Here is a 24,273-nt window from a genome sequence, read left to right as displayed (position 1 = left end):
CGTTCATAAAGCGAGAAAGGTATGAGTAATAATAAGTAAGGTGAGGAATCAATCTTTGAAACAACCGAGAAGAAGCAACGATATAAAAGTGACAAACATCCTCGTGAGAACGCAGGATAAAAAAGGGCAAGACGAGACAGGCAAACGAAACGAACAAGCTGAACAACGTGGATGGGTGTATGAGTGCAAACAAGTAATGCAGGATGTATCTTCTTTTTTGTTTCTTTTTTTTTCCCTTCCTTTCTTTTTTTGTTATCCGTGGCCATCCCTGGCCTCGCCGTTTCGCCTAACGATGGCAGCCACTGGCGGCCGACCATCCATCCCGTAACAAGATATCCCGAAGCCTTGAAAAAAAGAAAAAAAGGAGGAGAAAGGTGGAGGAATTTTAAAGTATGAGAACGGGGATGTGGGAAAAAAAAAGTAAATAAAAAATAAAATATAAAAAGTAAGAAGTAAAACAATTGCTTAACTAGCTGGAAGGGGAATAAGAATAACAAACACATGCAAAGTGAAGAAGGTAAAATAACGCCGTATCCGTCTTTAATTGGTTGGGGTCGTTGGTCAATTCAGTTCCCTCGCTCCCGATTGCGCCGGCGCCTGTTTCCGTGCCGTGGACCATGCCGATACCGATGGAAGAAAATAAACGAAAGGAGAAGAAGAAAGGAAGCAAAAGCACAGGCACAAGACTAAGAAAAGAAAAGGAAAACTAGAGCGGGGATTTGGGGGGGTTAAATAAGGGTAAGTAAGGGTATCTTGCAGTGGTGTGTTGGGTTGGAAAATATAATGTCATGCGTTTGGGTTGTATGCGTGTATATCAGTTTTTATACACTGATCTCCCCCTCCTCTAGCTCGCCCAGGGCTTCATCCCATGCCCACGCTTCTCCTCTTTCCCGGCCGGCTCCAACAACGCTCGAGGGTGCCGCGGAGAGTGCCTCGCCTTCTCCACGCTCGACATAGTTTTCACCAACACTAGCACTGACTTCGCGTAGGATGCGCTGGAAGTACATGCGTAGCGTGCGTAGGCCGCGGAGGTAACCTCTGTCTATATCTGTGGGGTTGTGTGGTGGGCAGCGGGATGAAGGTGGGATGCCGTCTTCGCCAGTGACGCAGTTTGCAAAGTCGACGATTTTCAGCGTGAGGTTTGATGGGTTGGGAAGGGATGAGTCCGAGTATGTTTCGAAGATGGTGCGGTGGGATTTTGAGTCCTTGGAGGGAGATGAGGGGGAGTTGGAGGAGCGGTCACGGTCCCCGTCATAGAGGATGAGCAGAGAAGAGGCGTAGAAGCGGTAGCCGGGGAGACGGACAATCATGCTTTCGAGCTGGGAGAGCTTGTCAAGGATGATGGGTATTTTGCCGATGACCGAACTATAGTCTGCTCCGTCGTAGAGGAAGCGAGTGAGGGCATCTTGAAATTCGCGGCCAGACGAGAGGTCACGGCCAAAGTACTTGTCTTCAAAGAGGTACTCGCGCTTGCTGACGTTCCAGACCTGCATGCCACAGAGCCGAACGCCGAGTTGTTGGGAGGTAGTGCTCTGACACTTGCGGCGTTGAGACTTCTTTTTCTTCTCGTCGGCGTCGATGCCGTATTGGCGGGTCCCCATTTTCAGGTCCAGAACACAGGGCTTGTTCATTCCGGCAGTGAGGTCCTCGAGGAGCAGGAAAAATTGCACACGATCCTCGCTGGTGGTGGTTGTCTGGGCTTCCTTGGGATTGGTGGGTAGACGTACGGGTTCGCCGGTTGATGTACCTAGGGAGACAGGAAGGGTAACCTGCTCGCGTCCTCTGGTAGGGGTACTATCAGACTTGACAGGCAGGCGTACATCATCTTCCATCTTAAAGATCTCGTCCTCCTTGTCTCCACCGTATCCTTCGTCCTCGTAGAACATGAGATCGCCGGGACCAGTGCTCATGCTGCGTTTCCTCTCGAGGCCAGAACCAGAGTGCCTCCGTCGACGACGCTGGCCAGACACTCGGGTGGCTGTATCCTCTTGCATGGAAGCAGTAGCAGAAGATGAAAGAGCGGGATTACCAGCTGCAGAGACGGAAAGTTCACTGCGTCCCCTATGCAAGGGTAAGAGTTTCCCATCCTTACGTAGGGAAGAGGCACCAGATAGTAACTTAGGAATGTTTCTTGGACCACGGTGACGGCGTTGATGGTGCGAGTATATAGTGGGAGGAGTGAAGACCTCCCGCAGAACCTGTTCCTGGAGCTTTGTGTTGACGGTGGTGGCACCCCATGTCATGGATGCTGGAGGCTTGTCGGACTCTCCATTGAGTTCAGGTGTCGACTTGGGAGAGCAGGTGAGATTGGCAGAGACATCCTCGAGCGAGCCACAGTGAGACTGGGTGGGTGTGGCATGTCCGCTGCCGCTGGTGGACTTGGCCGACTGGGGGGTCATGAAGAGGTCAAAGGGGATGATGTGGCGGTTATTCTCCAGGATGACCTTGGGTATAACCCCGGTGACTTGGGACTGGCTGAAGATGCGTTGGCCATTATTAGCCTTGCCTGACTCAGTGCGTTTCGGCGGGGAAGACGCAGTAGAGGTGACGGCAGAGGTTTGGGCATCAACGGTTGTTGTAGACTTGGCTGCTGCAGGCTCTGATGTGACCGCAGCATTGTCATCCTTGTTATTATTATTATTATTATCCTTCTTGCTGGGCTTTTTCGATCCCTTGGAGAAAGTCACGTTCAGAACACCGATATATCTGGCGAGAAAGACGAGCATTTCCGGGTGTCTCTTCTCGATACGTTCATAGAACTGGTTCTCTCTGTTGTTTAGCTGTTTGCATACTGCACGCCGGGAGAAGCGGAAGACGGTGGTGTGGCCGCCGACCTGGTGACGGTAGGGCTTCAGCTCGACGGCACCGAGGGGAGTAGTCGGCGAGCGTATGTGCTGAGACTGAGGATGCTTGATCTGGGGGCGAGATGGCCTGGGAGTGCCCCGAGGAGCGGTTCCAGCCGCCTCATCGTGGGAAGACAGGTCATCGTCGTCCTCCGGTTCGTCGTGAGTTGTGGAGGTGTAGCTTTCCGAGGCAGAGAGGTAGTCGGACTCAGAGATGTCGGTTGCTGGTTCGACCACGACAGCGGCCGCGCCGGAAGGCACGGAGACGGCGTGAGGGTCAGAGGAAGAAGAGACGGGCGGCTCTATAGGCTCGGGGATGGTCTTGCGCAGGTCACCGGTGAAATGGCTCTTTTCAGTCTTTGAGAAGAGGGAGATATCGACCAGGTTGGTCTCGCTGAGGGAGGGCTTTAGGTTGGCCGGGGAAGAGAAGAGTGGCTGTTCCGGCTGCAGTTTGTTACCGACATCCTTGTCTGCAGCTTCGAGAGGGCGCTGGTGTGGGAAGTAGAGGGCGGAGGATATACGCTCCTTGTCCTCGTCATCGTCCTCGAACACCGATTCGGCCAGACCAGGCCGGGCGGCAGCAAAGTCTGAATCTGGAGAGAAGCCCTCGAGCGCGTGACCGGGATAGAGCATTCGAGTGTCACGAGATGGAATGGACCTTGGTAGCCCTGGCTGAGCTCCATTGGCGGGGGATGCACCATCCTGGCGGCGATGCTGGTGGCTCCGGATCTCGTCTAGAAGCTCCTTGGGGACGACGGCTGGCGATTCGTCGGCTGAAGTGATATCCGGCCGGGCGGCACCTGCACCCACACCGACACCCGAGAGCTCGTCAAGAGAGGCAAGTTCTGGAGCAATGCTCTTCCTGCGTTCTGGCTCGCCGGTGTTTTCCTTGAAGAGCCCAAGGTAGTGGCTTGACTTGCGGGAGCGAACATTGGCACTAGGATCGACGTTGGCCAAGCTAGCTTCGATAGACTTTTCGACTCTAGAAGTGCGTCCACGTATGAGGTTATTGTTATTGTTGTTGTTGTTTTGATGCTGATTATGATGGGGATGACGGTGAATATGATGGGGGTGGTGGTGATTATGGAGGTGGGAGCTAAGGTCCCGGGAAGCGAGGAGAGCCATTGTGTCAGTGCCAGAGGACGATTCTTCCTGGTCCTGGTCCTGGTTCTGGTTCTGGCCCTGTCCCTGGCCCTGGGAGTGATGACTTCGGCCTCTGTCTGGACCTGGCTGGGGGCGGAAGACAGGCGATGGACGTGGTGAGAGACGGTCAAAGGTGAGAGGGATGCCGGAATTGTTGTTTACACCGGTGTTATCGTGGTTTGAGAGGGAGGAGAAGTCGGTTACGGTGCGAGAGCGGGTGGGCAATGCGAACTGCTGGTGCTGGTGCTGGTGATGTTGCTGGTGATGTTGGTGGGTCATGCGGTCATCTAGAGTTGGTATTGGATCTGGCGAGGGAGCTGGCTGCCATCGTGCCGAACCGAGAGACGAGGAGAGCGAACTGACATATCTGGTGTTCAGCTGGCGGGGACGGAAGTCGTATGTGCCCTGCTGCTCGTCTGCCCGGTCCTGGTCCTGATCTTGCTCCCGATCTTGCTCCTGTTCCTGTTCCTGTTCCTGTTCGTTGTCTGGCTCTGAGGGAAGATAGTGAGTAGCAAAGATGGAGTCCCGCTCCGTCAGCTGGGGAGACTGAGAGCCGTACTGCTGTGCACCCGAGGACGGCTTGGCCGCAAAGGTAGAGACCGAGGAAGAGGAAGAGGTGGGCGTCAGGCCGGGACAGGTGTTGGTGCGCTTGAGGGACGGGTGTGCGTGGTGGTCTGGCAGCGGAGGCACTGCCGACGGCTTTATCAGGGGAGTCTGGGGCGGCGAGGGAGGCACCGACTTTGAGGGAGCGGAGAAGGGCGAAAGACGGGAATCAATAGCTGGTTCCGGTGCCGCAGCGGCCGGAGAGGAGGTTGCTGGCGGTGCTGAAGTGGATGTTGCTACTGTTGCTGCTGTTGGCGGTGGTGGTGGTGACGATGCTAGAAGGGTAGCTGGAGGGTCTGCTGCAGACGCGCTGCTGGGCTCCGTGGCGCGGTTGTCGGAAGCAAAAGCGGAGGCTGACATGGGGAGGACATTGGCGACCAGCTGTGTATCTCGAGAGCGTCTTTCCCGGCGGTCTATTCAATGGCTTGGGGCGGTTTATATGCAGGATGCTGGTTGACCTGTGGTCGGCGGTGGTCGGTTGTGGTGGTTGTGATGGTGATGGTTGGTCGGTGATGGCGGGCTTGGAGTGGACTTTCACTGCGGAATACGAGAGCAACCTTTTTTTTTTGCCCTTGCTTTGTTTTTTGCGTTCGCCTGTTGTTCACTTCTGGGGCCGCGAGAGTGATCTGTCTGCTTCTTCTGCTTCTCTTGAGTCCTTCAAGCTTTTTCTTTTCTTCTTCTTCTTCTTTTTTCTTTCTTTCCTCGTCGTCGCTTTTTTTTTTCTTGCTGCTTCGAAAAAAAAGAGTTGAAAAAGAAAAAAAAAAGAAGAAAAAAAAAGGAAGCCCAAAAAGGGATGTCACGTGAGGAGATGACTAAGCAGGAGAAGCAACAAAAAAGAAAAAAATAAATAAATAAGAAAAAAAAAAAAGAAGAAGAGACGAAGAAGAAGAAGAAGATCAAGCGAGGTGAAGAAGCGGGTGAGGAAGGCCGAAGCCGGCCATGCTGGTGGGAGAGTCAAAGGGATATAGAAAGGAGGAAGATATATATAAGGAGAGAGAGAGAGAGAAGGTAGAAGAAGAAGAAGAAGGATGGAAGAAGTGGAGGTCGAAGGGGAGGGAGAGAGCGTTAAGTACTTTCTTTTTGGCTGGCGAGGAAGGGAAAAGGACACCGCCACGAGGAGAAGCTGAGGAGAGGAAGAAGAAGAAGAAGAAGATGATGATGATGATGATGATGAAGAGATGAAGCTGGCCGAGGAGCAGGAAAAGTCCTAAGAGAAAGTCACGTTTGGCTGCTGCTGGCTGTGACAGGGCAAGGAGGGATTAAGGAGAAAGGAGAAACAGGGAGCAAGGAGGGAGCAGCAGCGGATAAGCAGGAAGATGAAGAAGAGAGAAGCTGATAAGGAGGAAGAACGAGAAGAAGAAGAAGAAGAAGAAGACGACGACGACGACGCCGACGGCGAGAAGAAGACAAAAGACGAGAGCTTCCTGCGCAACGTGTTTCGAGTCTGGTCGATCCTGACGACGGCCGCTGGAGGAGACGAAGGCGAGACGAGACGAGACGAGACGAGACGAGAGACGGAAAAGGGTCGTCGAATGCGAGGCGATGGCGAGTGACTTCTGGCTGCCATACAAATCTGGTGGGCGATAGAAGTACCGCTGCATGGCCCAGCATGGCCCAACGGGCTCTTCCTGACCGCGCCAATCATCCCGGAACGTGCCTGGCCAGCTTCAGAGGACGAAGATGCGCTACCAAGAGGGCTGAACTGGACAGACGGAAGACGCTGATACTACTCATGATACTACGAAGTACTCCGTGCTGGTGGTGATGATACTACTGATGCTGAAGATGCTGACGATGGTGATAATGGTATAGGAATATTCTACGACGACAACCAGGACACAGCAAGTCAAGATGTAGCAAAGACAAGAGGATAGATCATGACATCATGAGCGATATACAAGGCGCTACCTCTGGACGCCGGACCCTCCAAGGCTGGGCTGGTAGCTCAGCTGCAGGCGCCTATCGACGGTGTCTCGCATGCAGGCTCCAGATCGTGCTGTCCTGGCCTGTCCCGTCGGCCTCTTATCTGGTCTATAGTCGGACAGCTATACATGAGATACAGACGGGCTACCCTGCAGCCAGGTAGAGAGAGGTAGAGGTAGAGGTAGAGGTAGAAGTAGGCGATGCAACTAGTCCGAGGGCCTAGTCGGGCCAGCTGCAGAGTGAGGCTTGAGGGATGGACGAACCCCTGGCTGAGTGGCTTGCCTGCTGGCTCCCACTGCTCCTGTCGATGAAGTTACTACCAGCAGCCAGTCCAGCCAGTCAGTAGTACTTAGTAGTTTTTGTAGTTAGTGCTTGCTGTCAAAGCCGTGTGTTGAGTGGGTGCTGTGGGTGTTGCAGTCGTAACTGGATGGCTGGCTGAAGAAGCTCTTAGCTATAGTTATTAGTTAGCTATACGGGGCACGACTCTCAATAGCCGGACGTCATCTGCATTCACATCCAGACCAGCAACCACCCACGACCACCCACCTCCCCGTCAGCATGACCAGGTCACCATGACTTGAAAGGATGACTATTTATACCGGACGGCATGGACTGGCGAAGAGAGGTAGCAGCAGACAGACGGACAAAAACCATGGCGATAGACAGCAAGATGGCGGACAGGCGGCCCGACCCTGTAGACATCGCCAGTGACAGCGACAGCGACAGCGAGAGTGACGGCGGCAGCATGGCCGACGGACCAGACATGCCGCTCGTCAGGACGCAGACGAGGGACACAGAGAGGGAGAGAGAGAACGCTCGCAAGGAGGTTGTCCGTCTGGTCGCCTTTGTCTCCAGCGTCCTCAACGCGTAGGTGATATCCAAATCCGCCCTGGACAGCAGCAACATCCCCCGGCTAATATATATATAATCTGCCTGCTCTACGTACCACAGACTATCCGCTGGAGGAATAGCTGCATTCTCCCTCTATGGCCCGCTGCTGCTCACCCGCCTGCACTACACCCAGTTCCGGGTCAACGTCATCGCCGTTACGGCGGAGATGCTCACCTACCTGAGCGCCCCGTTGTTCGGCTTCCTCTGCGACAGAGTCCGGCCCTCGCTCGTCTCCTTCATCTCCGCCGTCCTCTTCGGCGCTGGATACCTGCTCGCAGCCTTCACCTACCGCTCGGGACCCCCAGCCAGCCTCCTGGTCGGCCTGCCTGAGGATGACGGCCCACCGAGGCCTCACGGCTGGCCGTTCGGCGTCATGGTCATCGCCTATGCCATCATCGGCGCGGCCACAGCTTGCATGTACTTCTCTGCCGTCACCACAAGTGCAAAGAACTACGCCTCCAGCAAGCACAAGGGCATCATGCTGGCTGCCCCCATAGCTGCCTACGGGCTCAGCGGCATCTGGTACAGCTTCCTGGTCAAGTTCTTCGTCTACCGCGGTGCAGACTCCACCGCTCACAGCGATGGGTCCGGAGTAGACCTTATCCACGGAGACGTAGATGTCTTCCGCTTCTTCGTCTTCCTCGCCATCGTCACCTTTACCGTCGGAGTCATAGGCGGATTCGCACTCAACGTGGTTGACGAAGAGAAACTTATCGAGGTCGGTGTCGAGGAGCTCGAGCGGAGTGGACTGCTGGTTGATACAGACGGGCAGTACGGGACTTTCCGTGCTGGCCATGGCCACGATGATACCAGTAACACCGCCCAGGCTGATACCCATCCGGACGACAAGCTGAAGAAGACATGGCTGCTTAACCAGGAAACCAAGCTCTTCCTCCACGACAGGACCATGTGGCTGCTCTCCCTCGGCTTCATCCTCATCTCCGGCCCTGGAGAGGCATACATGAACAACGTCAGTCTCAGCCTTTTCTTTTTTTTTTTTTCGTTTTCTACCTCCAACTTTCCTCTCGCTCTCTCTTTCTCTCTATATATGCTGACACAGGCAATAGGTCGGCACTCTTACCAGCACCCTCTCACCCCCTTCAGCCCAAGACAAACCAGGCACTCCCTTGCCCGCAGGAGAGCCATCAACCCACGTAGCTCTAATGGCACTAACCTCTACCCTCGCCCGTCTCATCACGGGCTCTCTTTCAGACTACTTCGCTCCCAGACCAGCATCAACTTCAGACCGACGGACATTCTCCCGTCTCTTCTTTCTCATCCCCTGCGCCCTCCTCGTCTCACTAGGCTACTTGATCCTCTCCTCCCCCGTTCCACTCTCCTTCCCTTCTCTCCTACACCTAACAACCACCTTCATTGGCTTCGGCTACGGCGCCTGTTTCTCCCTTGTCCCCATCATCATCTCTGTTGTCTGGGGGGTGGAAAACTTCGGCACCAATTGGGCTATTGTTTCCATGATCCAGGCCCCCGGTGCCGGCCTGTCAGGGGCCATCTACTCTGCCGAGTATGATGCTAATGTCTCTGACAACGGACAGTGCTTTGGCTGGAAGTGCTATGGGTTTTGGGCCGTGGGCAGTGTCATTGGTGTTTTGATTGCTGCCAGCATGTGGATGGTTGCTTGGAGAGGGTGGAAGAGACGAAGCATTCCGGTTTAATCTAAACCGATATATACATCTACACATACATTCTACCATTTGGTCATATGGGCGTTTTGGTTTCGGTTTATATTATATTATATTTTTCACTTTTTACTGCATATACTTCTGTTTCGGCAGCTGCATTGCATTGCATCCTCATCGTGCAATATACCAATTGAATACCAACTTGTTCAATATCATATACTAGAAGCAAATATCCAAGTAACGTCCTCCAACCATAATCTATCTAAATATGCTCAAGTAAGTTCCAAAGGCGATAATGCCCGAAGATACCTCCCAAAACCAAAAACAAAGGTGAAGCAAAAAGCAAAAGATAACAGTCACACGTCTGAAGACGCCGCGTCCATACTGGTAAAGATGGTATAGAGCCGTCGACTGATGGCCGGTCCAATCCGGGCTTCGGTCATGGCACCAGTCTTATTCGCACATTTCTACTCCAGCTCATTAGAATATGGTCCTTGAAAAGGTGGCTGGCTGGCTGGTGCGTTCAAACACACACACACACAATAATAACATACCTTAACATCTTCAAGGAGCAGTGCACCTCCCTGATCAAACGCCTCCACCAACCTGCCAACAGTAGGAAACTGCGTAGCAACGCCATACGCTATCGGCGCCGTAATACGGCTGACCTCCTGCATCATTCGAACATATGCATCCCCCGCATCATCCCCAGTCCTAACTTGTCCTACATCCATGCAGAACGACGCATCCTGGCTCTTCATCAGTTCCCGCCTATAGGGAACCGTCGAGATATGTTCGGTGAAGTTCTTGATCCATGAGGCAGTTTCAGTCGAGTTGGCAGTCTCGTGCACCAAGCATGAGTGGACAACCTGCAGCTGAAGCAAGGCGTCTTCAATGGCGTCTTCGTCAATCACATGGGTTGTACTGGACGTCTTTTTGCTGGAGTTTGCTTTCTTCCGCTTGGGTTGGGATGATACTGTTGCTGCTGCTCTTGCAGATGGTGGTGGTGGTGGTGGCTGCCCAGCAGCGCCTGAGTTGGCCTGGTTGTCGTCAATCTGTTGCAGAACAGCAGCCTGGTACGACCGGTTGCGCGAGTTCTTGCCTTTCCTGATGGTGGCAGCTAAGCCCTCGATGAGATATATCTGTTTGCGACTCGGATATTCTCCGCTTATTTTCTGGAAATACGCCTTGACCGTGTTATTGCAGGCCGGAGCTGCAACAGCCATCTCGGCAAATTCATCCCCGGTGAAGAAACACAGTACATGACCTTCGGCTTTTATGGTTGGCGCACATGGTTCCCAATGTCCTGCATCAGTATATTGTGCGGTTACTTTCCGTCTCCATGAGACGATATTGGGTATCTGTGAGGATGAAAAGTTCATCTCCACCCCCAGATTGCGCATATGTTCCTCTGTCTGAGTGCCGATGCTGGTGTCCTGGAAGTTAGAGGATATGTCAACAATCATCTCTCCAACCGACACGGCCTTGTCCACTTTCGACTTGTTTGCCTCTGCGATATCAGCTGCAATCCGCTTTTGCTTTCCTTTCTCTTCCTTCTGCTTCCGCTTTTCTTCCTTTTGCAGTTCCTTCTCTTGTTGTCGGCGAAGTTTTGCTGCCTCTCGCTCCAGTGCTTTCGCTGTCTTGTCTGCATTTTTACCCGCTGTTTGACTGCTTGGTTGCCGTCTTACGGATTTTTGTTTCGTGGAAGGCAGCGCATCGCCCTCTGATAACGAATCAAAGTCATCTTCCACTTTCTTCTTCTTTTTTGATCTACCCTTGGACTCTGCCTCTCGTCTAAGTTGTTCAAGCAGCAGTGTGGTCTTCTTTGAAATACCAAACGTTGATGACTGGGAGGCATCGAAATTGAAAAGATCTTCATCGTCGTTGTGGTCATCGATATCATCCGACGGTGCTAGGTTACATCCCAGAAAGTCATCATCCTCGTCACCATCATCATCATCAATAACTATAGTTATTGGCTTTTTTGAAATTTCTTCTTGGGCTTGGTTGTTAGGCGCAGAGGATGAGCAGACAATAGGGTCATCCAGGGTAAGATCCCATGATGTCGATGTTTTATTGACCGTTTCCTTTGCCTTTGACTTGGCTTGGGGTATATCAGGGGTATTTCCTATACTATTAAAGTCTGTGATGTCCGAGAACATAAAACCGGGGGATTTAAGAGGCGTGGTATGATCAGTGGTATGAATTTTTTGATCCACGGCGGGGCTCAGCCTCCTTCTCTTGGTTGCCGAGCTGTCGAGAAAATCGCCATAATCGAATAGCGAGTCATCTACCTTCGCAGGGGCCGCATTCAGAGGACTGTCCAACACCCCAAAACTAGCTTCCAGACTCTCATTTGTCGGTCTTGATACGACTGCTGGGGAGGAAGACAATAAGCTGATGACTTGGTCCATCGCTGTGATGTTGTTGACTTCTGTGACCCCCGACTTCTCTGCCTAGCAACCACCGACCCTGACCAAAACAAACTAATCCAGAACAACAACCCCAAGAAATACCCAAAAATGTTTCCGGCGGGGCCAAAAAGGAAAAGGGAGAAGGATATATAACTATCGGTAAGCATTCCTTCCTTTCCTCACTGCCGCTGTGCCCCCTGCCGCTGTCACTGTCGCTGTCGTTGTCGTTGTCGTTGTCGTCGTCAATAAACGCGGGCGGAAACTCGAATAAACACAAAATTCGCGTCTAAAAAAGGCACTTTAAACGCGTGGTCACATGATGTTAATATGCTTATTACTAAGCAAACGGCTCTTTCCAGCTCCAAAAAAGTCTAAATTGACAGCTAAGTTTATATTTATTATTTATTTTTTTATCGTTCTCGACGACGAAAATCTACAACTATCCACGTATACATACCTAGGCAGAATGATACATATTATTCGTAACCTCGTGTTCTAGGGGAATGGCGTGATATCTCATGCAAGATAAATACAACAGCCCCTTAATCGCATCCATACTCAAGCGGGGCGGGTCCCTCAATGAACGTAGATCGTTCAGAGAGAGCAGTTCCATTCCTGCCCTTCCAGACTTCCTCGACAGGGAGAACACCGGATCTCTGGATCTTCTTTGCGATCTGCTCCACTTCGGTCCAGACACGAAGCACGTTTTCTCCAACGAGTTTGCGGGCCTGTTCCTCAGTGGCTCCGGCTTCAAGGACCTTCTCAATAAGATATGGGTACTTCGAAACGTCCTAAGCTCGAACTCGTCAGCGGTCTTTTGCTTTTTATTCTGCATGTCAATTCTATTGCTGGGGACTTACCTCGAGTCCCTTTGGAAGCTCAGTGGTGCCGTCGTAGTCGCCACCGAGACCGACGTGGTCCCATCCGGCAACTTCCGCGATGTGGAAGATGTGCTTGACAACGGTGTTGACATCCGCAGAGTCGGGGTCATCGACCTTGACGAAGCTGCTCACGAAAGTGACCATGACAACACCGTTGTTTTTGGCAACGGTCTTGAGGACGTCATCTGGAACGTTGCGCAAGTGCTTTGAGACTTCATAAGCGGAAGAGTGGGAGAAGATGACGGGCGCCTTGGTGATCTTCAGAACGTCTCTCATGGTTTGATGAGAAACGTGCGAGAGGTCGACGAGCATGCCCAGGCGGTTCATCTCCTTGATCAAGGCGGGGCCAAAGTCAGTCATGCCCAGGTCGGGCTTGCCGGCTCTGACAGTGGAAGCAGCTGTTGCCCATGCATTGTCGCAGTTGTGGGTGAGGGTCATGTAACGAGCTCCAGCGTAGAAGGCCTGGCGCAAGGCCGCAATGGAGCTGCCAACTTGGTGGCCACCCTACATGTACATCCGGATTAAGTATGCATGTAGGTAAGGGGCCACAGAAAAAAAAAAAAAAATGGTACCATACCTCAATACCAATAAAGCTGCCGATTTTACCTTCTCTGAAGGCTCTCTTTGCGCAGCCAGGGTTGTCGCAGTACATGAGATCCTTGGAGTACTTGTCTACAAGTCGTCTTGCAACATCGATTTGTTCTAGAGTGTCCCTGGTCGCAAACTATCAATGATACCCACATTAGCGCTGGACACAATATCTCAATGAGACACATGCATCATTTCATACCTTTGGTGTATTAATTGGAGCGTTAGGGTCCGAGGGACAAGCAATGAACACACTCCAGAACTGTCCACCCATGCGGCCCTTTCGCATCCGAGGTAAATCGGTATGGCCCTTCAGTGAGGTTTCAAAGGGCAGCTTCCCGTCATAGATCTGGTCATTGGTAGACCTCCTGATAGCATAAAGGAGGTCATTGTGCCCATCTATCAGCGGGGCGCTTTTAAGTACTCTCTCAGCACGCTTTGCATAATCTGTCTGAGGTACAGTGGCGGCACCTTGTACCGGCACAAGACTGGTGAGAGCCAGGAGCGAGACAAAGAGGGCAGCCATTGTGTGAATGTATAAATGGAGAGGAATTGGCTGTTCGTTGCCTGAGAAGCTCAAGCCATAGAATCACAGCCGGGACATCCGCACATTTATAGACATTGGAGGAATCTAACCCCAGTCCAGAATCAACAATCGGGTATCCCTGGCAGCTCAACGCCCTTCCCCTCCCTCGTATATTTAATTAATAATGGCAACCCAGCGCTGGCATCCCGAATACACCAACAGCGAGCTCATATTGGTCTAAGCAGCGGGCGAGTCAAGGAATGCCGACCGTCAAAGCTGCTTAAGGGGATCGACAAGAAAGTATGAACAGCGCCAGCTAGGGTGTGCCGTTTTCTAGCTTCGTCGCTAACTGGGGAACACGATATAGGGAAAGGCTAAAAATCCTTTGATATTGCTGCTGCTGTGCCGTCAAGCTGCCAGGGCGCGGGAGTGTGACTCCATAGTAGGCCCATGTTATGAGCACTGCTCCATACTCCGCTATCATCACTGATCCATCGTTGATGCCAGCACGAGAGCGCCAGCAGCGGAATTCCTAAAAATTGACAGCACCCCGAGCTTCCCCGTCAAGGCGTTATCATGTGTGCGAGCACGCCAGCGGCCAGGTAGGGGCCCATGTAGGGTCCATATCGACAGGGAGCAGGCCGGCCAACAGTGATAAAAGCCCCATACTATGACTCCTTAACTTTTGATCCCTTAACTTTTGATCCCACGAGATGGCTGGAAATATCAGCAACGCTGGCTCTGGCTCTTGCTCTTGAGCGATGCCATGAGTATTATCTCCGTAACCCGTAATACGTATTCCGAACTCCGTGTTCCCCTCCCTATCAACGACAGAGGCCGCGCCGGGCCAGAACTCTGGGCTCGGGATGCTGTTCGTGTGCCGGAGATGGGCTGGCAAGGAGGTTACATTTGGCCCCATGCCTATGCCGAAGCTGTCTGCCAGTTGGGCGTTGGTCGTATCTAAGATTTTCTGTACATCATCCCCCGGACAGCTCTGCATCATCTCAAGGGATCGAGTTGCTCCACCAGCTAACAAGCAATGCATCCATGAAAGAATTTAACCGAAATATCTCTTGGACGCGGGGAATCCCTCATCCCGGCCAAATCCTGGCTATACACGGAGGCGCTATCTCAGGCAGACATCCTGGCCTGGATACTGGCAATTGGATAGTTACACCCCTGGTTATCTGCTTAGTGGTTAATCACATATCGCCACATAGTTAGTTAGCAGTCATTCCTACCGATTACACGCTGATTTACTGTGGCTGAATCCCTTCGAGTCCAGTTATGAGCTCCCTCGTCGAGTGCCATACATTTAGCCATCTTCTCGCTTGTTGTGTTCCTGGCCGTTTCTCCCGGAATCCCACTCATAACATGGACCTTCGAGACCATCTGGCATGTATAAATTTGCAAGATATATCAAGATATTTTGGAAATTACTTTATGCCGATGATACGTCGATCATTTCACTCGGACACTCATGGATTTTTATATTTCCTAGATTCTGATTCTTCCTGGGCCATGAGAATATATTCCCATCATATTTCCTGGATGAATACCCCAGATATGTTGAGAGATGTCATGTTTTACGCCAGTAACTAAAATATTTCTTCGGAGTACTCACTAGGCCTACATAATGAACAAATCAAACTATCAATTGGAATTGGAATTATGTTGCTTGGTTACCACTTTGCTGAGACAGGATGTGACTCTGGAGTAGCTTGTCTCTCACATCTACAAGCGACGGTCAACTCAGCAGTCTACACACACAACGAGCGGCCATTGAACAGCCGGCCATTGAACACATCAACTGACTCACCCTATGCACTTGTGGATCGCATGTTAACTGCGCTTGTTGCCTTCGGAGTTGATCCAGACCTCCCTCTGCTTCACAACCTTCCATGTGCATGAGAACCCCGGACTATTACATATCATGTGCCTTAAAGGAGTATCTTTGCACAGTTCATGATTTGAATGATCACGAATAATTGTAACTTTGTGAGATTGTTTACTCCGTAGTCATGCAGCAGGTGATGATGATATATGGAACTTGGAATATACATGTAGCTCATCGAGTTCGCTCGGTCATTTCTTCATTTTACAATTCGATGTATCTTATCTCAAAGGTCTCAACTCATGGCCAGCCAGATGAGAAGAGAAGATACCAAGCCGAGCACCAGGCCAAGTCCAAGAATTACCGTAAGAGGAAGAAAAGCGCGGTCTTCTGCCTGGACCATCTCGTCAATTTGATTCTGGAGCCGTTCGCCCATTGCATGAAGGGAGAATTCTCTCTCAACCCGTTGTTTTGCAAAGGCAGCCATATCCAGACGCTCAGCAGACGACATGCGCTGCAGAACATAATTGATCACTTCTGTCCAGCCCGAGATCTCCTTCGATGATCTGAGCCAGCCGGTTTTCCCTTCGACAATGGTTTCTAGGGGTCCGCCGGTGTTGTCTGCGAGAACGGGCAGACCGGCATACATTGCCTCGACGGGGACGATGCCAAAGTGTTCGTATGAAGGGGTGTAGAGAAGGACACTCGAGGAGGAGAGCAGGGTTTCTTTAAATGCAGATGGGACAGAAAGGAGGAATAGGACGTTTATAGAGGCTGGGACGGACATGGCTGATACGACGGTCTGGGAGGTAGCTGTTTGGAAGCCGAGTCGAGTAGCTAGTGCATCCAGTTCTTTATGATATTGTACGTTTTCCGAGACTCGATTATCATAGCCGCCTATAAGTTGTTAGCAATGCAGCACCAAGTTAATTAAGAAAGAGGTAACACACCAGCGATAACCAGTCTTGTGCCCCTTCTATCCTCCTCCGCAATGCCATGATACGCATGCAACGCAAGCTCGATATTCTTCTTTCTCTCAAACCGATTAATACTCAACAGTATCTTCAGCCCACCCCATAGCTCCCCTCCATCATCGACCTTGGTCACCGATACCTCCTTTGTGCTTCTGCCCGTGTCCACACACGGGTAAACAACCTGTACATCCTCGCCGGTATTTCCAAACACCTCCCGCACCACCCCGCCCGTGAACCGAGAATTAACCACAATCCTATCAGCCGCACTCATCGCCCAGCCCTCAAACCAATCGAACGGGTAGCGATAAAGCATCTTCAGCGTCCGCAGCGCCATACCACCCTCCCCTCGCCGCGCAAGCAACTGGTCCGGGAAATGGCAGTAGAACAGCGTGCGCTGTTTCTTCGTTTTGCGGCGCGTAGCTAGGTCCCTTAACGCTCGTAGCACAGGCACACAGGCTGGAACCTGGTCGACTATGAAAATGTCGTGCATTTCGTCGTTGTTGGCGGCCGTGCTTTCGGAGAGGTAGTAGATCAAGCTGAGCTGGCGCAGTATTGCCATTAGAACGTGGAATCGGCCTCTGATGTGTGCGGGAAACAGTTTGTCGCCGTGTACGCGCACATCCAGCGTTCCATCTCGGGCTTCCTCGAAGCAATGGCTCTTGTCGCGGTGGGAGGTGTAGATGGTTATTTTGTGGCCGCGGGCTTGGAGGGCGAGGGCGGCGTCGAGGATCAGGCGTTCTGCGCCGCCGATGCCGAGGTCGGGATGGACGAAGATGATGTTATATCGTTTTCGGTCTTTCATTATCACTGTATCTTCTCTTCATACTAGGCACTTTATCAATTGTTCATCTTCGACTTCATCGTCGTCGTCGGCTTTTGTTTACTTGTTAACTTTCGCAGATGAAGTCATACCGCATCACGTGATATCAAAAAGCCGTTAAGGAGGAAAGCTACAACATTCAAGGGAATCGAAGTAAATAGATAGATACATCTAGACGGCATCAACTAATTACTAGAAGTGATAAGGAGGAGAAGGATATAAGATAATAATAGTAATAAACAATAAGAATAGAGTAAAGAAAAAGTAAGTAGAGTAAAATAAGTAAAGAAAAAAAAGAAAAAGCCCCCCGGGGCCAGGACATTCTGTAATCTTGAATCTTCTCTTCGTCAACAAATAAAGTAGGGGTTGGTTATGCCGTGCCGTGCCGTGTATGACTTGGATAAGCAGTAAACAGCTCGATGAAAAAAAAGAAAATAAGTTACTAAGATTAAAAGAAAAGAGGAAAGGGGAGGGAAAGAGAAAAAGAAAAAAGGGAGGAAAAACGGGGTTAGAAAAAGAAATAAACTATTAGAGAAATTCCGGCCGTAAGCATAAGCGTGGAGGGAATCTTGGATCTGTATCTTTATAAGGGGAGAATCAAAGTAGATAAAAAAAACGTCATTTAAGTCAACGGTCAAGTGCCAAATCAGTCCAGTCCGTCAAATCGAAACGAAGTAGGAAAAAAACAGGGCAAGGGGGAGTGTGTCCTCTTTAGCATCTAATCGTAGAGCAGGCAGGGGATGGGAGGGGAGGGGAGGGGGGAAGGGCATTTTATACATAGTTGACAACAATCGCAGGAGCAGAACAAGGGATATCAAAATAGCAAATTATAGGGGAGAAAAAAAGAGGAAAAAAAAAGGAGATAAATAAGAGAAATCCAATCCAATCCAATCCAATCAACGTAGAGGGAAGAGGGAGGAGGGGGGAAGTATAAAAGTAAAAAAAGAAAGAGACAAGGAAAAAAAAGGGGCGGTTGTAGATATCTGGTTGACGGAACATCCGTGTATTCCATCAACCACATCATCGACTCCGACTCAGGCTCAGGCATAGCAGACTCATCAAACGGCGTGAAACACAATAAAATACAGACATAAAGCAAGTGAACAAGTAGATGTCGAAGAAAGGCTAGAAGCAGTTGAGGGTGCTCTTCTTCTTCTTCTTGCTGATGGCATTCATCTTCTCTTCCAAATGGGCGCGGGCAGCCTCGGCTTCTCGTCGAGCGCTTCGTTCCTCCTCGACAGCCTGCAGGGAAAGACGGGCCGAGTTACGCTCCGATCGCAAGGTGGTGACTTCTTCCTCGAGTTGCCATGCTTTCTTCTTCCATAGTTCCATGTCTGATTTGACTTTGTTGCTTTGCGCCTCGAGGTCGCCGAGGGCTTCTTCGAGGGTGGCTGTGAGCTGCTTCTCGGCATGCAGGTGTTTCTCGATGGTGCGGATGCGGGCTTCTTGGTCCTCGACGAATTGGTTGTTGGCCAGTTCTTTGCTCTGGTGTCGGGATGAGGGCGGCGAGATGCTTGCTGGATTTGCGGCAGCGGCGATATTGGGGAGTGGAGGGAGCGGGATGGCGGGTGGTGGTGAGGGAAGCGAGGCTGCGGATGAGCTCTTGCGGAGGTTGGTTGAGATGGAGCCGGAGCCGCGGTCGATGTGGCCTCCCTCCGGCGAGATGGGGCGTGTTTGTGCCTGTAGATGTTAGAATACGTTCATTCTCAAATATAACTTTCAAAACGGTGGGGGGAAGTACCTCCAACTGCTCGATACGAGCACGATAAGTCTCAATCTCCTTGTCATGCGCGGCAATCTTAGCCTTGGCCTCTTCCAGGGCCATGCTCTTCTCGGCCTGGATGACCGAGAGTCGGTTGTTATGCTGGTCGAACGAAGAGGTGATTTGCTCCTCCAGCTCCTCGACAAGACGGATGCTCTTCTCCTTCTCAGCCTTGATCTCCTCTATCGTCGCCTCCTTGGCAGCAATGGCTTCTTCATGGTTAGCCACCAGCACGGCCAGATCGTTGACCTTCATCTCGTGTTCGTTGGCCTTGTTCTTGAGGTCGACGACCTGCTTCTCGAGCGCGGTGTGTGTCTCGGTCTTCTCGTCTAGCTGGCGGGTCAGGGACTCGTTAGTGTCCATGAGAGCAGAGTACTTCTCGGCGAACTGGTCCTTTTGCGAGAGGACGTCCTGAAGTTGGTCCTGCAGGGTGAAGGGAGTGACGGGGCTTTGGGTCTTGAGCAAGGAGGAGATTGTCTTGAGAATCTGGGCCGATTCGTCCTTGGACTTGGTGAGTTCGGCGCGGAGGTCGTCGAGCGCGGCTTCGTGGGCGGCGGCCTTTTCGGCGAGCTGGGACTCGAACTGTGCTTCGGCGGCGGCTTTTGTCTTGGACTCGAGTTCGAGGAGTTCGCGTTTGTGCGTGAGCTGGAGGGTTTCGAGCTGGGCCTGCTGAGCTTCAACGGTGGATTTGTGTACTTCGATGTCCCTGGACAACTCGGTTACACGGGCCTTGTGCGGGGCCAATTGGTCTTCTGAGCCAGCGAGGTCGTCCAGAGCAGTGCGAGAACCGTCGCGGTCGCTCTCGAGAGTAGCAATCTTGGCCAGATGTGCTCCGATAGTGGCCTTGTGGCCGTCAATCTCCTGTTTGAGGCTGTCGACTAGCTCCTGGTGTTGAGACCTCTCTTTCTCCAGGGCATCAGCGGTGGCAGCGGCTTCATCGGCAGACACGCCACCCTTGTTGCTGCTGTTGGTACCACGCATGGCATCGACGTTGGCCAGGGAGGCCTCGAGCTCGGCAACGGTGGCCTTGACTTGCTTTTCTGATGCTTCGAGGCGGCTCTGGACTAGAGCCAGTTCCTCTGCAGTCTGGCGGTGTTTCCCCTGCCACTCCTCGACTTCCTTGCGTAGAGAGTCCAGCTCGGCCTTTTGCGATTCCACGAGGGCGTTGACGGACTTTAGTTCCTCTGCGAGTTCGCGCTCTTTAGCTTCGTGGGCTTCTCTCATCTCGTTCATTTGTCCCTCGGCATTGACGATCTGGTCACGTAGCTGAGAGACAACGGTCATGTCGACGGGCGAGACGGATTGCAAGCTGGATCGTTCGCGGGTAAGGCCCGAGATGATGGTGGCCTTGGTCTCCATTTCCTTCTTGACGTTCTTGTTCTCAGCCTCGAGGGCCTGGATGCGTTCCATGCGAGAGTTGAGTTCGCGCAGGGCGGAGTCGATCTTCTGGTCGAAGCTCTGGAGGGTTTCGGGACGGCCCTCGAATTCCTCGGCGGCCTGGATGCGGAGAGCCGAGAGGTTCCTGTGGGCGCGGTCGACGGTCATCATGCTCTGGCTGGTGATGCGGCGGATGACATTTGGGGTGTGTGGAGGCGAGGAGGCGGCGTTCTTGTAGCGGGTGACTTCGTCCTTGAGGCTCTCGAGGAGGGTGAGGCTGTCTTCGTGCTCCATCTGGAGTTCGTTGAATTTGCTGGTGACTGCATCGAGGGCCTGTTGGTGTTCAGCCTTGAGTTTCTTGACCACATCACTTTCTTCGGATTCATCTTCTTCTTCGCCTTGGTCTGCTTCTTCAACCTCTGTATTGTTAGTAGTGGTGGAAGAAGTGAAGGATGAGCTGTTGGCCTGCTCTGCCGAGGACAATTCCGAGGAGAGCGAGCGTGATGTTTGTCCACCATTGGAATAGGAGGAGACCGAGACTCCATTGCCGTTGACTCTTGGACGGCCGTTCTGAGCGAGCTTGGTGTCTAAAAAAGCGACGGCGGGCTGGACGGGGTGCTGGGACCGCTGGCTGTGGCGGATCTCGTCCATGGCGTCCTGGAGCTCTGCCATGGCGCGCAGGGACTCCTGGTATTTTGCGTTGAGCAGGGCGTACTCGTTCATGGAGTGGTCGTGCTGGATGCGCAGGTCGAAGAGCTCCTGGGTGACGCTGTCGAGTTTTTCAGCGACGAACTGAGACTGAGCAGCACTGGGCGTGTATGGCTCTGGTTCGTCGTTTTCGGCATCTTCATCATCGTCATCGTGGGCGTCTCTGGCAAAGGTAGAGTTGGTAGGGGTAGCTCTCTCGAGGGCAGCGAGGCCGGCGTCGTCTCTGGCGAGATCGAGGGCGGTTTCTTCCTGGATAGAAGACGGGGTCGAACCGTCAGCCAGGAGGAGGTCGTCGTCGGACTCTGGGATGGCGGTCTCGACAGCTTCGGTGAGGACGTCGAGCGAGGGCGTCCTGGTGCGAGTAGTCTTTTTGGGTCTGATGGTAGAAGCAGAGCCAGCTGAAGACAGCTTCCTGGAGTCGTGGATGCCAACAGCAGAATACTCTGTAGGATACTCTGCAGGATACTCTGACCTGGAGTGACCGTTCTGGACATGGTCGAGTTCGTAGAGGAGGTTGTCGAGCTTTCCGAGGCTTCGCTGGCGGTCGATGACATGCTCGAGGCGGTCCATCTCGGACTGCATGAGCTCCATGTCCTGGTCAGCCTCGGCGAGACGTTCCTCGAGTGTAGAGATATAGTCCTCGCAGCTGGCTTCGTTCTCTCTGGCGCGGTTGAGCTCCTTTCTGAGCTCTGCGACGATGGCAGCGTTCTTCTCCTCGCCCGTAGCATGGCTGTCGAGTTTTGACTCGAGGTCGTGCAGGTAGCTCTCTGTGTTGGCCTCGCGGTCGAGCATCTTCTGCATGCGGGCCTGGAGCTGGCCGTTGACGGTCTCGATGTAGGCGCATTTTGTCTCTCGTTCGAGCAAGGTGCTCTCCGTGGCCGAGAGGGAAGCTCTGGTCTGGGAGAGGGAGGACTCGAGGGACTGGATGGTCTTTTCGTACTCCATGACGACCTGCTCTACGGACTCGGCGAAGGAGTGGGACCGCTTGAGGCGCTCCATGGAGGCGTCCCCTCCGTCGTCAAGCCCATTGCTGCTGTCTGCCGAGGGATCGGACTTTGTGAGCTCTGAGATGAGCTTAGCATGGCGCTGGCTGAGGGCGGTATAGCTCTCCTGGACGTCGAGCAGGTGGTTCTGGAGTTCCCGCTCGCGCTCGTTCTGGCGGTCGGACCGCTCCTGGGGCGTGAGAAGGGCACGACGATCCCTCTCGCCCCCGTCCGCGTTACGAATCTGCTGGCGGAGGAAGGCAACCTCAGCCTTGAGGCGTTCGATGACGGCCTGCTTGTCGCTCTCGTCTGTAATCTGCTGGATGCGAGGCTTGGACTGGATGGCGCGGGCCCGCTGGGCGTACTGGACGGTGTTGAGGGTCTCTGAGAGATGGAACTCTGGCGGAGTGACGCAGGCGATCATGTAGGTGATTGCGTTCCCGCCGAGGGAGTCCTGGAGCAAGCGAGTGAGCTTGGAGTCACGGTAGGAGACGTGAGCCCCCTGCTGGCGGGAGGAGAGCTGGGAGATGACTTTGCCCAGGCTGGCGAGACCCGCGTTGATGGAGATGCCTTCTTTAGCACGCTCTCCCGAGGCCCCCGTGTTCTTGAGGCGTTCACTTCCGGCCAAGTCGACAAAGTGCAGTTTACTATCGATGGTAACGTGGTCTCCAGACGCAGAAGACGAAGAAGAGGAAGAAGTGGGATCCGGCATGGAGAAGCGTTTCTCCTGGGCAGAGAGCGGCAGGCCGGCTGAACCGTCTTTGCGCTGGACGAGGTTGATGCTGAAGACGGCGTGGGAGCGAGAGGATTTGGCGTTGATGGCGGTGGAGTCAGTCTGGCGGATGGCCGAGCCGAAGTTGAGGGCGTTGATGAGGTCGTCGACGGAGTTGATGGCGACCTGGTGGAGGCCGGTGAGGATGATGCGGCCCTTGGTGTCTTCGCGGATGGTGACAGTGTTGCGTTCTCCGGGGGGTGTTGACTCTGGCAGCAGCAGGTCTCTCAATTGTTCGTTGTATATCTACATTATTAGCACCGACCCCAGTATAAAGAGAAAAAGAGGAATACCTCGACGTAGGTTGCTCGCATCTGCCAGGGCTTGTCCGAGACACGGCCAAAGGAGGAAGCAGAGGAGTATCTCTGGGGCGTCCGCAGGCCGGTCACTGGGGAGCCCGAGAAGCTCCTGTTGTGCGTGGGCGAGCCCGTCAGCTTCTCAAACAGCATCTGCGCCGCCCTCGGCACGATTCCTATTGATGTCAGTATTAGCATATATATATCAATTGAGTAGAATAAGAGAGTAATGGTATACCCATTGCTTTGGGGTCGTGTTGTTCTGAGGGCCCCGAGGTCCCCATGGTATAAGACTTGCCCGCCCCCGACTGGCCGTAAGCGAGGATGGAGACGTTGTAGCCCTGCATGAAGGAGTTGACGCTGTCGTGCAGGTAGTCCCAGATGCCCTCCTGGTCGACACTCTCGCCGAAGACGCGGTCAAAGACGAAGAGCTTGCGGCCCTGGGGGGCGTCGATGGCGAGCGAGGTCGGCGAGGTGACATGGACGGTCGGCCGCTGGAAGCGCTGCGGGATCAGGTCGAAGCCCGGGTCTGACTGCTGCAGGGGGGGTCTAACACGGACGACTAAGGACTTTATCAGTAACATATTCATGCAGTGCAATGGTGTAATAGAGATACTGACCAACTTTGACGGCGGTCCTGGCATCGTCGTCTGAGCTGCCGCTGCCGCAGTGCCTGTTGGAGTTGGCGACGCTGCCGACGCTCATGCGACTGCTGCTCCGCGACGGGCGCATGATGAGACTGACGGGACGGTTGAAGGCAGCGCGGGAGGGCGAGGCCGGGGGGGACTGGGCCATGCCCTCGATCGAGATGGAGATGTTGCTGTCTGTTGCTGTCTGTGGATGTCTGTGGATGTCGCTGCTGGTCGTGATGGTGATGTTGTTGTGGTGATGCTGGAGGTCGTGGATGTGATGATGCAGGCCCGTCACCGATGGAGCGACGACGTCGAGGCGAGACAGCGCATAGAAGAGAGAAGAGAGAAGAGAGAAGAAGAAGAAGAAGAAACCTGGGAAGAGGACAGGAAGAAGAAGAGAAGAAGAAGTGAAGATGTGATATCAGAATCCGAATCCGAGCCAGAAGCAAAAGCGAAAAGTCTCGCTTGAAACCGAGAAAAAGGAGACGCCAAGAGGAGAACTCGAGGATTAACTAGAGAATAACTAGAGAGAAGAAGAGAAGACAGTAAAGAGAAGATAGTAAGAAGAAGACTAAGAGAAGAGACTGAGAGTGACCCCTTTTTGCTTCTTCGTGGCTGCAAGAAAAGAAGAAGAAGAAGAAGAAGACGCAGCTCAGGGGGAGG

General features: G+C 52.9%; 9 protein-coding genes across 9 annotated transcripts; 4 read left to right on the top strand and 5 right to left on the bottom strand.

Annotated features, from left to right (window-relative positions):
• Nucleotides 1-821: 821 nt before the first annotated feature.
• On the bottom strand, nt 822-4,949 carry TRV_05569 (inositol hexaphosphate kinase KCS1, putative; the record flags this gene model as incomplete). Its single annotated transcript, XM_003020298.1, has 1 exon — nt 822-4,949. One exon carries the CDS (start codon nt 4,947-4,949, stop codon nt 822-824), a length of 4,128 nt encoding a protein of 1,375 aa, XP_003020344.1.
• A 579-nt stretch (nt 4,950-5,528) lies between these two features.
• On the top strand, nt 5,529-5,771 carry TRV_05568 (uncharacterized protein; the record flags this gene model as incomplete). Its single annotated transcript, XM_003020297.1, has 1 exon — nt 5,529-5,771. One exon carries the CDS (start codon nt 5,529-5,531, stop codon nt 5,769-5,771), a length of 243 nt encoding a protein of 80 aa, XP_003020343.1.
• A 134-nt stretch (nt 5,772-5,905) lies between these two features.
• TRV_05567 (uncharacterized protein) lies at nt 5,906-6,142 on the top strand (the record flags this gene model as incomplete). The annotated part of the gene is made up of 1 exon (XM_003020296.1): nt 5,906-6,142. One exon carries the CDS (start codon nt 5,906-5,908, stop codon nt 6,140-6,142), a length of 237 nt encoding a protein of 78 aa, XP_003020342.1.
• A 977-nt stretch (nt 6,143-7,119) lies between these two features.
• Nucleotides 7,120-9,076, top strand: TRV_05566 (MFS monocarboxylic acid transporter, putative; the record flags this gene model as incomplete). The annotated part of the gene is made up of 3 exons (XM_003020295.1): nt 7,120-7,379; nt 7,464-8,470; nt 8,508-9,076. 3 exons carry the CDS (start codon nt 7,120-7,122, stop codon nt 9,074-9,076), a joined length of 1,836 nt encoding a protein of 611 aa, XP_003020341.1.
• A 67-nt stretch (nt 9,077-9,143) lies between these two features.
• Nucleotides 9,144-11,457, bottom strand: TRV_05565 (uncharacterized protein; the record flags this gene model as incomplete). The annotated part of the gene is made up of 3 exons (XM_003020294.1): nt 9,144-9,262; nt 9,429-9,510; nt 9,598-11,457. 3 exons carry the CDS (start codon nt 11,455-11,457, stop codon nt 9,144-9,146), a joined length of 2,061 nt encoding a protein of 686 aa, XP_003020340.1.
• Nucleotides 11,458-11,999: 542 nt separating this feature from the next.
• TRV_05564 (uncharacterized protein) lies at nt 12,000-13,452 on the bottom strand (the record flags this gene model as incomplete). The annotated part of the gene is made up of 4 exons (XM_003020293.1): nt 12,000-12,248; nt 12,318-12,842; nt 12,916-13,062; nt 13,129-13,452. 4 exons carry the CDS (start codon nt 13,450-13,452, stop codon nt 12,000-12,002), a joined length of 1,245 nt encoding a protein of 414 aa, XP_003020339.1.
• Nucleotides 13,453-15,581: 2,129 nt separating this feature from the next.
• TRV_05563 (uncharacterized protein) lies at nt 15,582-17,062 on the bottom strand (the record flags this gene model as incomplete). Its single annotated transcript, XM_003020292.1, has 2 exons — nt 15,582-16,183; nt 16,237-17,062. 2 exons carry the CDS (start codon nt 17,060-17,062, stop codon nt 15,582-15,584), a joined length of 1,428 nt encoding a protein of 475 aa, XP_003020338.1.
• Nucleotides 17,063-18,205: 1,143 nt separating this feature from the next.
• Nucleotides 18,206-23,622, bottom strand: TRV_05562 (uncharacterized protein; the record flags this gene model as incomplete). The annotated part of the gene is made up of 4 exons (XM_003020291.1): nt 18,206-18,760; nt 18,822-22,928; nt 22,976-23,154; nt 23,217-23,622. 4 exons carry the CDS (start codon nt 23,620-23,622, stop codon nt 18,206-18,208), a joined length of 5,247 nt encoding a protein of 1,748 aa, XP_003020337.1.
• Nucleotides 23,623-23,818: 196 nt separating this feature from the next.
• On the top strand, nt 23,819-24,079 carry TRV_05561 (uncharacterized protein; the record flags this gene model as incomplete). The annotated part of the gene is made up of 1 exon (XM_003020290.1): nt 23,819-24,079. One exon carries the CDS (start codon nt 23,819-23,821, stop codon nt 24,077-24,079), a length of 261 nt encoding a protein of 86 aa, XP_003020336.1.
• Nucleotides 24,080-24,273: the final 194 nt, after the last annotated feature.

The sequence above is a fragment of the Trichophyton verrucosum genome (genome assembly GCF_000151505.1).
Source record: "Trichophyton verrucosum HKI 0517 chromosome Unknown contig00429_1.f1.exp, whole genome shotgun sequence".
NCBI lineage: Eukaryota > Fungi > Ascomycota > Eurotiomycetes > Onygenales > Arthrodermataceae > Trichophyton > Trichophyton verrucosum.
Note: the sequence above shows the minus strand (reverse complement) of the source record. Positions and strands in the feature narration are given on the sequence as shown.